At 37.6% G+C, this 14,872-nt stretch overlaps 1 protein-coding gene across 1 annotated transcript in view; it reads left to right on the top strand.

Annotated features, from left to right (window-relative positions):
- The window catches only part of LOC139698652 (prostatic acid phosphatase-like), a 43,332-nt gene that overhangs the window by 22,629 nt on the left and 5,831 nt on the right, over positions 1 to 14,872 (top strand). Inside the window, exons 2-4 of the mRNA XM_071597514.1 lie at positions 3,506 to 3,604; positions 10,521 to 10,760; positions 13,087 to 13,275. Of these exons, the coding sequence (XP_071453615.1) occupies positions 3,506 to 3,604; positions 10,521 to 10,760; positions 13,087 to 13,275 (528 nt within the window). The remainder of the gene's footprint in view (positions 1 to 3,505; positions 3,605 to 10,520; positions 10,761 to 13,086; positions 13,276 to 14,872) is intronic.

Raw genomic sequence — 14,872 nt, 5'->3', positions numbered from 1 at the left:
AAGTGGTCTTATAGTATCCAATGATAAGTATTTATTTTCCAAAATTTCATAATGGTGGAACTTTTCTCAATTGGAAAAAAATTCTTGAAAACATTACGTGGGGCTCAATGCGAGTTGTACCAATCGAGTCCCATTTCCCTCTCCGTGAAGTAGCCAATGGCTAGCTTCCTGTTTCTCTAAGTGATCACCCGAGTACCAGTTTCGATGCTCTTGGCTCGTTCCATTGACTGTGAAATGAAAACCGATTTCATTTTACACTCTTTTTATGAGGAAAAAAGCTCGCGTGTTAATATTACTATTGAGCTTTCCTTTTTTTTCTTTCTTGGACGTATTCAGAGCTTAATTATTTCACAGACGAGCTTACTTAATAAAAATGCTAGTGTTTTAGTATAAATAAATAGCTTCATATTTCACTGCTGTTATATGTAGTTGAAAGGCAAATGAACGAAATCTAATTTTTGTGAAAATTTTCTCCGAACGAATTAAGCATTGAGTCTTGGATTGAAGAAAAGTTCTTTCCTCTTAGTATTGTCGTTTGTAAACCTTGAGACAATTGGCTCAAAGAGCTTTTAGAGTAGAAGAGACACTTGGAATGTCTGTATAACTTTCCTAAAATGAGGGGTCTTCCTTTTAACGCAGTTTTACGCCATCTCCTCTCCTGACAAAAAACAAAAACCGGCTGCTCCATTTTTTTATTGAGTCACTTAATTTTTGATAATTGACCCTAACGGCCCTAATGGCCACCAATGTAATTAAACATGACGAACTGTAGTGGTAGAGCATGGCGACATGCGCACACTTTAGCTTCAGAAACTCCACAATGTGCGCCACTAAAACATTGAAAATTATTTTGAGCCCCAAAATATGTTTAAACCCATAGTCACGGCACGTTTATGCCGTCATCATACGTCATCAGCAGCTGCACTGGTACTTGGTAGAGAGTACTTATTTACCAACCTCAGAACTTAATGCTGTTAAATAATATTTTAGAATGGAGTAATATTTAAGTATGTTAGTTTCTTTTCCTCGTGTTTTTGGGTATAAATGTTGCTCAGTAAAATATAAATATCCATTCAATATCATTACTTAAAATTCAGTGGATAAAAATTGCGTTTCGTGTATACTTCTTCCTAGAAGATTTTACTTATTCCTGGCTGTTTAGGAAATCGTGTCTTCGTAAGTGTTGATAATAACAATGAAAATATTGAACGAGGTAAAGTGAAGGTATTGCGATCATTTATGACAGAAATGTTTAGTGCTAGTTAATCAATCCTTATATTTAGTATGTAGTTTGCATAGCTTGTTGTTAGAAATCGCTTCTTCATAATAGAATCCTTCCTTATGGTTTAAAAATGTTACTTGTCTTTTTCTTGTTCAACTTAAGATATAGATGGCTCTTGTAAATGTTTAAGTATTTTTTCCTCTCAATTTTACAACTCTTATTTCAATTTATTATCCGTAAATGTCGAGATAAAATATTTCTTAACCGGTTTTGTGATATTAATTCTCGATTTTTCATGAGCAAACTTCTTTTGAGTTACACTATTCTCAAATCTTAAATGCGTAATTGAAACCATCTTATTGGCAAATGAGCGTCGCATGCATTTTATCATGGAGTAATCCCCATGCTGAATTTTTATATAGTTTTCCGCTGTATATTTTATTTTATCACCTTAACGCTATCCTGATTTACGTATGTACAATGCGACTCTTACATCTTGTCGTACATCGGAGTCTCAGTGTTATGGAAATGAGTAGGAGGTTGCGATATCGAATCCACACTGGAATATGGATGTCGTATTTTCATGCGATGACTTTTAACAAGTGACCTTATGTTACCTCAGCCATTGATGCATCCAATAATTAATTATTCTCGTTGTCCAATAATTAGGAGAACCTTAACATAAGCCCGAAATGTTCGAGGAAATTTGCTTTTCTGAAAAGTCTGGAGTATGAGTGTGGTGTGTTCCGGAAAATTAGGTTTTTCACACACACATACGGGTGGAATTTTTCCTGTCATTTTGAGCTGCATTATAGTTTAACAAAAATTGTCCGCTTGGTGAAGAGGTTTACGACGATATTTTAACTTAGTAATACAGTTTTAGGTTCATTTTATACTTCTGATACCTTAATGTTTATGCTTTTTTTGTTATTCTTAGAAGAAATATGGTTATTATTACCGTGCCATAGTTTCTTAATAATTATTTACTCGTGGTGCATGTGCAGTAATTCAGTGAAAACTGCAGTTCACCATTGAATATCTGTAAAACTCAGCAAATTGGTGATGGCGAAATAATAAACGCCCTTGCTCTGCTGGGGAAACAACTTCTGTCGAATCTCAGAGTATTTGATGTTAAATAAAAATTAAGAACTTGTTTCAATCGTTTGTGTTATCCTATAAACAAATCTAATAATGGAACGTTTGACACCACTTGAACACAGATACGAAATGCTACTCGTTGTGGTAGCGGGACTGGTCTATGGTGCAGGATTTCGCCATGCACCACAGGCACATTAGTGATCCACTCTTTAATAGCTTAAGGAAGCACGAGACGAAGTCGTAGATTTATGCATTGGGGAGCTTTTGTAGAATGCGCCACTTTTCCCACTTGCCGTGTAAATCTAATCGAGTCTATTCCCTTTTCTGTCAAAAGTGAAAAAAATAATGACATCTATTTTTTATGCATATGTGAAAAATATTGCTATAATCAAAGCCCCATTTCACGTTCAACTTCATTATCTTATGTTGAATTAACTGCCAAAAGGAAAATATCTTGTGAAGTAGGAGTATACCTCGTGGTGCAGTGCGTCTATCAGTCGATCTACATTTAATTAAAAACCATAGTGATCCCTCAACTTACGGTAGTATTGCTTTTGGTAGTACTCCAACGGTCTTATATGATATCTTATTAACGAAAATGTGAATGAAACTCGTTTCAGAATCGTTCCATACCGTTCTGAATTGAATATCACATTTTGCGTGGTGGATACATTAGATTTTTTAATCACCTGACAGGCTGAGTTTTATTTTGTTAAGAGCTTTTATGCAGTGCATGTTATCATTTCAAAATAATGCTCAAAATGCTCTCATGGGCGTACACATACAGGGTCGACTTGTCACAATGCCACACGCATTGTGACAGTTACAGTGACATGCCACTTGTCACAATGTTGAACGGACGGGTAAAAAAGATTGAAGTTACGAAAAATTGAAATGTAATGATTTTCGTAAAATCTAATGTATTCTGTTATTTTAAATGCTCGGTCGTTTTCATTGGAGTCGAGTACAAGAGTGTAATTTCATGGGAGGCGTTTCGGGGGTAGGGGGCTAACTGGCTCCCTCGCTTCCCAAATGTGTCCGCCACAGAATGTTATCGTAATAAAATGAACTGATGATATTAACCTTGTTCGCATACTTTCATTATTGATGATCATCGAAAGAAAATGTATTTCAGCTCCAAATTCCGTGTATAACTTTCCACTGATTCCTATGTTTTCGTTCCAGATATTCCGCCACGGCCAGAGAACACCCGCCGACACGTACCCTAATGACCCTCACATCAACTTCAGCTTCGATCCAGTGGGATGGGGACAACTTACAAATGTAAGTATCTTATCTTCCAGGTGTGGCTTTCTTAGGACATTCATTCACTGGACGGCCATATTTATTCATCCAGAGGTTGGTTTTGATTGGCAAGTGTAGAACTCGCTCGTCAAAATCACCTGACGGTGGGTGAAATCCTCTTATTCAAGATGGGCGGTCAGTTCTTATCCCTCTGCCAACTGTGGTTTTCCACGAAGTTCAGCTATCCATAAAATTGAACCTCTTGGATTTCTGGTTGAGTTGTCCAGAGGTATATCTCTAAACCCGGGACACTCCGGAGATTAACCGTACGTTCAATCCACTATTCTTCATTCCTCCAAAACAGATTATTGTGGTAGAAATGCGTATAAAGTTACTTAAAAATATGGTTTGTTGAAACATCAAGTACTTTCATCGGATGCTTTTCTGAAGCAGCATAAGAGTCAGGTCATCCACTAGTAAAGAGGGAATCTTAAGGCTCCACATTTTTCTAGGAAAAGGGTAAGAAACTAAGGCCGCCTTTACGAGCTGGATTCAGCCAGCCCTGGCTTTCATTCCGATTGTTAAATGACACCCGTTAGATTTACAATTATTTTTTTTATTTGGTATTCTACCCGTTAAGGTAGGTTTTCGATGGATACAACTACCAAAGAAATATCTTGTCTCTTCTAACTAAACACAACCCAACATCCTACTTTACAACAAGCCTTTCTTCATCTCCGTATACTTTCTTCCTCCCTTCATTCCGTCCAACATACATACCCTATTTCTGCACCTTCCTACTTTTCCTATCATCCAGCTTCAGTGGTCATGTGTCCGCGCAGTATGTAACCACGCCCCATATCTAAGTTTTAACCAGCCTTTTCTTAATGTCCTTACTCAATATCCCTGTCATCAATTCCGTTCTTCTGGTAAAGACTTCTGTGCCAAACGCAATTCTTCCCCTATATCCCTTTCATTCTGACCATTTTGGTCCAAAATATTTCCGAGATTCGTAAACTATTCCATCTGCTCTAGTTTTTGCCCTACTATTTAAACGTTTAACATAGCTTTTCTCTCCCTGGAAAACCGCATAACTTTTGTTTTATTTATATTTATTTTCATTCCACTTCTATCGCACTGAAGTTCCAATTCACTCAGCAATGCTTGCAACCCCTTGGCTGACTGACAAATTAGAGATTGGTCATCAGCAACCTAACTGATTTTACGAATTCTCCGTCGACTTTCATTTCTATCTCCAGTTCTTCCCATGCCTCTTTAATCATTTCCTCTACATACTATATGCGTACGTTGAACAGCAACGGTGAACACGGACAACCCTGCCTTCCTCTTCCTAGCAGTGCCCATCCGGACTCCCCGTTCCCCACTCGCTCCTGAGCAGTCTGAGACATGTACAGGTTGCGGATTAGCATCCTGTCCCTCCAATCTATTTCTATATACTCATTTTTTCCCAATTCACTCTATCGAACGCTTTTACGCCCTGATTGTATTCTCTATTCCCCTCGATTAGTGCTATCATTACTACAGTGGCATACTATCAGTGCCTCTCCCCTTCCTGAACCCAAACTGGCTATCCCGTAAGTAATCATTTGCCCCGCGCTCCATTCTTTAGTTGATGATTCTGAGAATCACTTGACCTGCGTGTGAACTCAAATTTATTTTTCTGTAGTCCTCACATGATGTAGCCTTTACCTTTTTTGAAAAGATTCTGACACTGATCTCTCAAAGTTTTCCGTCCGGATTCCTTCCTCTTACAATTATTTGATTATCATTGCTCCCACCAGCACAGCTCTAGGGGCCATCGGAACAAGCCCTTCCACCACGTCAAGGTTGTAGCCCATGAGAGATTTACAATAGAACGCTGCTTTTGTATTAATGATGAGCTGATTATGATGGTCATGTGGTCTGCCTCAACTGTAGAACATGACTTTTCGTCACCACAAAAATGGTTCTCGCCCCTATTCTATGGTTTGATTTGGAAAGACTCAAAAGAGGTGGTGAGAATTGGATGAGATTATTTGAAGCCGAGAATGATATTGATCTGGGAAATAATGCTATAATCTCTGTGCTAATGAGGATGTATCCATGGAACGGAAGAGGAGGTGAGGCTTAATAAGTCACTCGCTCTGTCCGTTTTTCGAGATTGAGTGGCTTGAGAATGCAATATTTAATGTTCTGCGCAATTCCAGCGACCTCGTTACTGCTTGTGCTGCCGGAAGCCTCAAAGGAAATGAGTTTAATTACTGCCCTATGTCTGTGTATGCTTTCATCAATCCATTAAATATATACATGTTGGTCGCGGTAGTCCAGGGGGTAGAGCGATGGACTACTGACCGTAGGGTCCCGGGTTCGTATGGTTGTTGATTCGACACCTGTCCTTTCTCTCAATACCGCCACTAAAATCAGGGAAGCACCCTCTCTTTCATAAAGTTGTGCACCGTACCGTGATAGGTTAGTAATTCTAAATATCGCAGTGGGATACACTTTTTGCGTCCAAAATACTCCCCAAGGGGAGTTCTTTTCTCCTGTCACCGTCAAAGAATATTCCGAAGAGGTCACTCGTATCCGTCCCTGTTCAATAGCTTCTTTGGATTTGGTGATTCAATTCCTAAGCAAAGCACTGTCAATGCAACGCATTAAAGTAATCCTTGAGAAAATGGGCGACGAAAATAAATGTATTATAAATATTAAAATCCCGAAATCCTTATAACACCTTGAAACAACTCATTGTTGAAGCGTTCCGTCTGTTGACCCTAGAAAACAGTTGGAATTTCTATAAATTTCATGAAAAATCAAATTTCTTTGTCATGATTACCTGCGCTTGGTGAAGTCAGTAAGTACACCAAATATTGTACTTTTGATGAATGAGCTAAAGATAAAAATTTAGATCACGTTTCGTCGTGAGCGTTCAATGGCTCTTTTGCTGCTCATTTAAAAATTTCGCAGTCCACAAAAGGTCTAGGAAAGCCTTCCAAAGATTGTCTCATCCGTCCGCTTTCACTATGTTTGGCGTCCACACACAACTTTGAAGGTCCCGTCTTGCATGTGTGATTGGAATTATAACGAACTTCATCCATTTGAAGAATCCTTGGTTCAAGGATTTTTTTAATGACGGTCTTTCTTTCATGGCGAGTTGTTAGCTTCTTCCATATTGATTATTTCATGTGTATGCGATGTGCATACATAAGATCGTTTAACTTCGAGTCCGATGTATGTATTCCAATTTAATTTGGCTCCAACTTCTGTATCGCGAAAGCGCTAGAATTTGAGAGTTGAGAATGGAAGGGAATTGCGGAATGCGATTTCAAGTCGAAAATTTGTATTTTATTCAAGTATATACATGAAGAATAATTTTCATAAGTTTTCTATGAATCCCTAATCGCTTTTGAATATAGATACCTAGTGATATCATTCCAGTCTCATCAAAGGTCACATCATGCGATCTTGTGTCGTTGAGAACAGACGTGACTTTCTCAGAAATGAGGTATGTACTAAAGTTGACTGTAGAAGCCTTGACTTAGTGAAATACCATCTTAAACGAAAGAGAAAACAGCTAAGTAAAATCTCGCAATTATTTATAAGCGTGACACGTATACCGACGTTTGGACGTCATCATCAAGGCAGTTGATAATGGTGACGTTTAAACGTCGAAACAAGTGTCATGCTTATGAATAAATTATGAAATTATACTTATTTGTTATCTCTTTGCACATTAAGTACATACTGCATTGTCTCAATCTACGCTTACGTAATTGCTACAGACCATGTTTTCTCTTCCAATATCTTTAGGTGAATAGTGAATCAGAACCTTGATAAAAAGAGGCAGAATCGATTTCCTCCGACTTGGAAACTGTTTTTTTCTGCCACGTGCGATTAGTTGCGAAGCGCGAGAGGATCGTGTCATCAAGTGTAATTACTCTCTGGGTGTGCCGGTGAAGATAATAATGTTTCCGGATCTCAGTTTGCCTCTCATAGGTATGGCAGTATGAAAACAGTGTGTCCGTTCTGCTGTACTGGCTGGTAGTCACTCGCTATTGCATTCGGGCGGATGTTGTACCATTTAAGTATCTGACTTCCGTCATTGCCGGTCGCACGGCGTCTCATAATCATGCATCGCATTGTCCTCTGCGCCCAATGTGGAAACAGCTCAATGATGGGTTACATTTATTAATATTTGTCGATTCCTGTAGTACAGCTTTTCTTACTTTCCGTAGAAGTATCCTTAACTTTTTACCTTGGGAGCTGAAACTACTGTATTATAATCGGCCAAGGTCTTAGAAAAAAAGCATATTTATTACGAGGGTGCGGACTGTAAAGTAAAGTTAGTCTCTTCACCTATAAAAATACATATATGTATTTGTGTGCCTGTATATGTGTGTGTGTATACATATGGCCATTGAAGCAGGAGGATAGACGTAGACCGGAGGCTTTTGAAATGTGGGTGTGGAGAAGGTGAAATGGACAGAGAAGAAAACAAATGAGGAAGTACTTGGTATGGTGGGCGAAGAGAGGGGTTTGTTGGGAGAAATACTATGAAGGCAGGAAAAGTTGATGAAGGGGGTATTGACCGGCAGCGGGATGTTGAAGACTGTAATTGAGGCAATGAGGCAATGTTAGGCAAACGAGGAAAGGGAAGGAACAGGATAGGGATGTTGGACGGGATGAAGGTAGGAAGAAAGTACCCAGAGATGAAGAGGGACCTGATGTCGAGGGGGATGTTATGTTTTGCTGGGGGTCACGAAATTTTATTTAGGACCTGTGTCCATCATAAACCTACCTTAACCGGTATATTACCTAATAATAATATATATATATATAACTTGAACAGCTAAGTGGAGCTAAATTCCGTCGAAATTATTAAAAAATAATGCGTGAGTGTTCTTTTTATGCGTTCTTATATTTTTATTATATATATATATATATAATTAGGTAATATGCCGTTAATATATACATATATATATAGAAAAATATATATATTAACAAAAAGTGTACGCCATTCATAAAAATGTGGACGAACATTGCTGATAACATTTTTACTTAAAATGTAAAAATGCGAGAGGGCAATATTAATTAGAAAAATATATATATTAACAAAAAGTGTACGCCATTCATAAAAATGTGGACGAACATTGCTGATAACATTTTTACTTAAAATGTAAAAATGCGAGAGGGCAATATTAATTAGAAACTCGTGGAGGGATGATTTTCAGAGTATTCCTTTAAATTAGCATATCTCATAATACAATATTCTATTCAAGATATCAAAGCTGTGATTTTGATCCACGAAAATCTATGAGTTTTTCTTGAATAGATTTGTCTGCCACCAGCGTAATCAATCAGGATAGAACAGAACTCACCTTGAACTAAGCGCGTGGTTTAGAGCACAAGCTACGTGTGGTTCAGAGCACATTCAAACTTTTTTCACTGAGTTCACACATCGAGGTTTCGTGGGCGGATTTTTTTTCGTTTCCTAGAAACATCTACCACCAATGAAAGTATACAACCTTGATGAAACTTGAAGGTAATCAAAGAGGCGTCATCCGAATTTAAACCCGGAAAACCGCTAATTCAGGGCAGCCACTAGCAGGAGGAACCGCATAAAAGTCGGGATTTTCTGATATTCCTCAGAAATCCTTGGAAAAAAAGCGGATTTTTTCACATGACTATAATTTTATGCAAAGATCTGGAATATTATATGGGAATGGGTGAGTAAGCCCTGGCAAAAACCGAATTAACATGCATGACGCGAATCACTTCAGCGATGCTATTGGACGCGGGTCGATAAATGATCCACTTAAAAAATGCCTGGTCAAATTCCAAACATTCGAGAGAAATATCAGGAATGGGAATACATTAATTGAGTGGCCACGCTGTAATGATGAGCCTTAATCACGAAATAATATTCAATAAACGGAATATCTTTTCCATTAATTTCGTTATTTTCTTCCCTAAGACAGCCTCGTTTTGTTACGAGCTATTTCTGTCAATAATTCTTGCGTGGCTATCCTGATAACTTTTATTAGGTTACGCAGGATCGTCAATTTCATAAGAGAATTACGATGCACACACTATTTCTTATGATAAGTTTTTGCAGATATGGCTATTCATAAGTTTCAGGAGTCGAAGAAGTCATGAGTAAGGGAGAAATTGTAGAAGAGAACATCCTGTTACAATTTAGTCGATAGACAATTGACAATTGTTGGAGTCCTTTTGCGTTAAATTGCTGAGACCGGTAATTCGACATGACGGAGGGTGAAATAGAATTTCCATACTGTTCTGCGCTGCTGATTAGGAGCCTTTATGTAAAAACTAACTTATTAACTTTCCTCTTTTTTTCAGTAAAATGTAGCATGTGACTCGTAACTACATAAAGGGCATAGGCTACCACATTTGGCAATCCATTTCCAATTTCGATGTTCACCCTCAGTATTGCTGAACAGCGCGTATATCGTATTGTTGAACAGTACGCAGGATAGGATTCGCCGGAATCTCGTCGACGTTCAGAATAGAACGGAACTACTCGTAGCGATTAGTTCTTCTTTTCTTTTATTCATCGTTCGTTTAATAACACAGACTATTTTGCCTCGAAACATTACTGACTATCCATTGAAATTCACGTAAATTGGGTGAATGTGTTAACTATCATTTTGGCTTCACTTGCCCAATTTTCGCACATTGGTCAGCGGCATTCTGATCCTTACTTAAGAGCAATGAGAAAGGCATTCCAGGTGAGAAATTCCGTTCATGCATAACGAATCGATCTCGTAAATGAACCTTTTCCTGCCTTCAGTTGGGGATTATCTAATGCCAATGCCTGACTTCACCCTTACTCTGCTTACTATCATCCCACCTTCCGCCGAAGCCAGCGATCGCAGTTGCCAACAATTAGTGTCAGTGTTGTAATATGTGCCATTCAATTTAAACTTTTCATCTGCAGGAGGGTAAGAGACAGCAATACGAGCAGGGCCAGTTCCTCCGAAGGCGCTATGATTCTCTCCTGGGTTCCAAGCTGACCTCAGCCGTGTTCTCAGCCATGAGCACCGATGTCGACCGCACAATGATGAGTGCACAGCTGGAATGTGCCGGTCTGTGGCCACCTAAGGATTCCCAAGTATGGAACGAAAATTTGGCATGGCAGCCGGTACCAATCAGAGCGCAGCCCCTCGATAAAGACACAGTAAGTAGTGACAGAGTTATGGTGTTGGTGGTGCTTCACGGATAAGGACAGTGTAAAATTCAAGTTTTGCTTTCTTTTTTGGGTTGGAAATCTCTCTCGTTCATACGGCACGCATCGGATTTTCATCGGCATCGTAAAATTTGTATAACCAACTTACGATTATGCACGATCTAGACCTGAACATTTGAGGCTAAAAATAAATTTAGCATTCTAAATTGTAAGTTTTCTCGACAAACTACGGACAATTTGTGAAAAGATAATCTTTTTCCTACAAAGAAAATAGAATAAATGAACTTGCCTAAATTTAACAGCTCCGTTATATATAATATAAAAAATATAAATGATGCAGAGAAAAAACATGCTTCATTTGAGGGTGAATCATTCAAAATTGATATTTAATGCAGTTTCCAGATTTACTTTGTGTAAGCGATCAATGACTTTTTGTATTTCTTACGCAACACAAATTTTGTATTTTTACATAAATTATATATTTAGACGACCTAGGTTTCAACGCATAGCGTCATCATCAGGTACACATACAGAGATTGCTTATAATGCTCGTGTGTACCATTGGTGGATGGGGTGAGAGCAGTGGACAGTGATTGTTATTGGTGGGTGTTAAGAAGGGGGGGAACACGGTATTTTGGGGTAGAAAGGACGACAAAGGCATGTAGGAGGGAGAGAGTGGGGGGAAAGGAACCGTGGTGTTCGGGATGCAGGCTCCTCGTTGCGCGGAGTGACCTTTGGAGGAAGGTTGGAGGCATGGGAGGTTGAGAAGGGGTTATAGCATGATGGTCGTGCAATGTAATTGGCATAACGTTCAGGATAAGAATATATTCTTCAAAATTCACTACTAATTTAAATTCTGCTAGTTATAAAATTCTAGGTCATTAAATGTGTTCAATGTATTTGGATGATAATGATTTTGCCTAAATTCATATTAATCACAGTAAATAATCAACTGGCCATTGTTTTTACAAGAGAAAAGGAAGAAGAAATAGAGATATCTACATCATTCCATAATATGTGTTTCACTATCTCATTAATGTACGAGGGTCATCCGGAAAGTAGTACCCGTTCGTGAAATAAAGACACAAAAGTAAATATTAACAAACATAAAAAATTTTATTTGAAAGAGGATACTTTAAACTACTTCTCAACATAATCTCCAAGCAAATTAAGGCATTTGTCATAACGTGTGACAAGTTTCTGTATTCCTGCTGCATAGTCCTTCGCCGCCAGCTCATTGAGATACGCGAGGGACCCATCTTGCACAAATTTTTGCATAATGCAGATGGTGTTTAACAATTTCATGAACAATTGTTCGAGAAACATTGGGAAAATGCTCACAGATGTCATCAATTGTGACGCGCCGATCGTTCCTCACGAATTCGTCAACTGAGCTCACCAGTTGGTCTGTAATGACAGACGGTCTCCCCGAACGCTCATCGTCGTGTGTGTTCCCCCTCCCCATGTTGAAGTTGCGACACCACCGCCGAACAGACGACTCGTCCATTACATTGTCTCCATACACCTCCTTTAATTGGCGATGAATATCACATGGGCGAACGTTTCTTGCATTGAGGAATTTAATCACTGCCCTCACTTCACAACTGGCGGCGTTCTCAATTTTTTTAAACATTGTAAACAATCACAGAAACAACACAGGCAATGCTAGCGTCACGCAACTTGGCTCAGAGAAGGCAGACAAGCCACTGAAGCTATCTGACCTCGTCCAGCGGCTACTCGCGTCGTCAGCACTTCATGCGGCACGAACGGGTACTACTTTCCGGATGACCCTCGTACATTTTAATTTATTTAATTGTGGTTAATTGGCAATATAATGGGATTTTTGCAGCTGCAAGTTTTCTTCAATGTAAAAATAATAATTTACAGAAGTGACTATTCTTAATCACAAGTTAAACATAATAATGACATTAGAGGTTTGACATAATTGACCAAATATAAGCTAGGCACCTTATATAGGATACTGACTAATAACCTGTCAGAATTGTCATTTTTTTCAGTGAATAAGAAACTAATTAGAAAGTAAGCAAAAATTTTACGTGGAAAAATAAGATTATTTATTGCCCTTTCCAAGATACTATTATGTACTATTCATTTGGGCTGTGAAAGAATTCTGCTTTTAAAACTATATAAAGATTGACGTAGCACAAATAGCGGGAAAATTTATCTTGACTTGCAAAAATTGAGGATGAAAAATGTCAAGGAAGTTACTTAGAATAAGGAATTCCTCAGTCTTAAAAGTGTAATTTGCATAAAATGAGGAGAAATGGAAATAATAACACTTTTTTCTTTTTCTCAGTTACTTTTAGTTCGTACCCCCTGTCCTCGCTATCACTTTGAGTTGGAGAGGGTGATGAAGGAAGAGGAGGAAGTTGTCAAGATCATGGAAAGCAATGCACAACTATTTAAGGAGCTGACAGAAATTACAGGCATGCCAATCACCACACCAGAAGATGTTCAGTCCTTGTATAACACACTCCTGGCTGAGGTAAGGTCTTACTGCTAAACTATATCAATACAACAATAATAACTTTTGCATCATGAAGAACAGGATAATTTTCAGTAATAATTTTATTTTCTGTACTTAGAGTTTTACACATAGTACAGATATTCCCATAGACACACTTCCATAAAGGATTACATAAAGAAAAAAAGATATATGCTATAACTTAACCTCAAAATGTTGACATACACTGTAGTGTAATTTTCTTACCAGGATTAATTTTAGCTTTTTAAATTTTTTCAATTATTATTATTTGATTGACTAGCAATGTTTTATGTATAGCTTCTTCCTGGAGCTATGCATGAAGCATAACAATTCATTGGCTTGCATCAATTGATATGAAAAATTCAAAAGAAAAGCTTTTTAAATAGAAGTGTTAAATCACCATGTGGAACCCATTTTTCAAGATAAGCAAAAGTTTGTTACTTTAAATGACTATGAAAATGTAACCATGGAATGAATATAGCCAAAACTTTAACAGCAGCCTAGTGATAGATGAGACTTATTGAAGCAAACGTTTTCCGATACTATTAGCGCCATTGCTTGGATTTTCTAAGGCATTATTTAATGACCCATATAATTTTCAATTAAAAATATTAAAGAAAAAATAGACAATTGTAGAAAGAAAGCTATCTATATGACTTTGACGAACATGATTTATGAAGTGTTTTAAAGTTGTTAAATCCATCAATACTTACTAGAGAATTTAGCTATTTTTAGTTTGCTGCTGTTTAATGATTCACCCAGAAATATTTCCTTACTTTGGGACTCTACTGTTTGTTAAATAATCAAAAACTTCTTGTTGTATCAAACAAGTATGCTCACTGTTTCCTATTCACTACTGAAATCAAACATGCAATTAAATGGCATAAAGTAAATTAGTAATTAAAATTAGTTGAAGAGGGAGTTCTTAAACATCTTCATGCTGCAAAGGTTAGGGGTAGAATGTTGTTTGTCCTGCGGGATCATGGCACACCTAACTGCCAGCTATCACCAACTTGATAAAATTAATTAATGTTCTTTTATGTGTAAAAATAATCCTGACTTCTGTTATTTGCTCAAGTTTCTCTGTTAACCAGTTTTTCTTTTCGTACGTTTTTCATTGTTTAAGTAATTATAAATGGGTTTTACAATACTGTACTGTCTCTACCCTAACAGAATCTAGAATAGGGAAAGTACTGCCTAATTTTTCTGAGTGTTGAGGCATAAATACTTTTCAAAAGTACTGATTTCAATATTTTATATTTGTTGACACCTCATCTTCAGTTTCTCTATCTTTTCTGCATTCAGGAATTATAATTATGTATTATTTGAATGATTTCGCTGACTATCATTTGAGGATTCACATGATATGTTTTGGGTGATTACATTATCACATTTTAAGCATAGCGCTGAGTTTGCTTCGATTATAAATTTCTCTTATTGGGGGCATGTAGCATTTTCTAATCAGAGACGGAATTTGTTGAAAAATGATGCACAAAAGTAAAACATGATTATATAACATTGTTTTACAATTCATGAAATAAAATTTGTGGTCAATGGAAAACTATATGCAAATGCCAATTGTCCCTTTTCACTCATT

This window comes from Hetaerina americana, unplaced genomic scaffold, assembly GCF_022747635.1.
Source record: "Hetaerina americana unplaced genomic scaffold, ioHetAmer1.1.p SCAF_10, whole genome shotgun sequence".
NCBI lineage: Eukaryota > Metazoa > Arthropoda > Insecta > Odonata > Calopterygidae > Hetaerina > Hetaerina americana.
The sequence above is the reverse complement of the archived record's forward strand: the minus strand, read 5'-3'. Positions and strand labels throughout refer to the sequence as shown.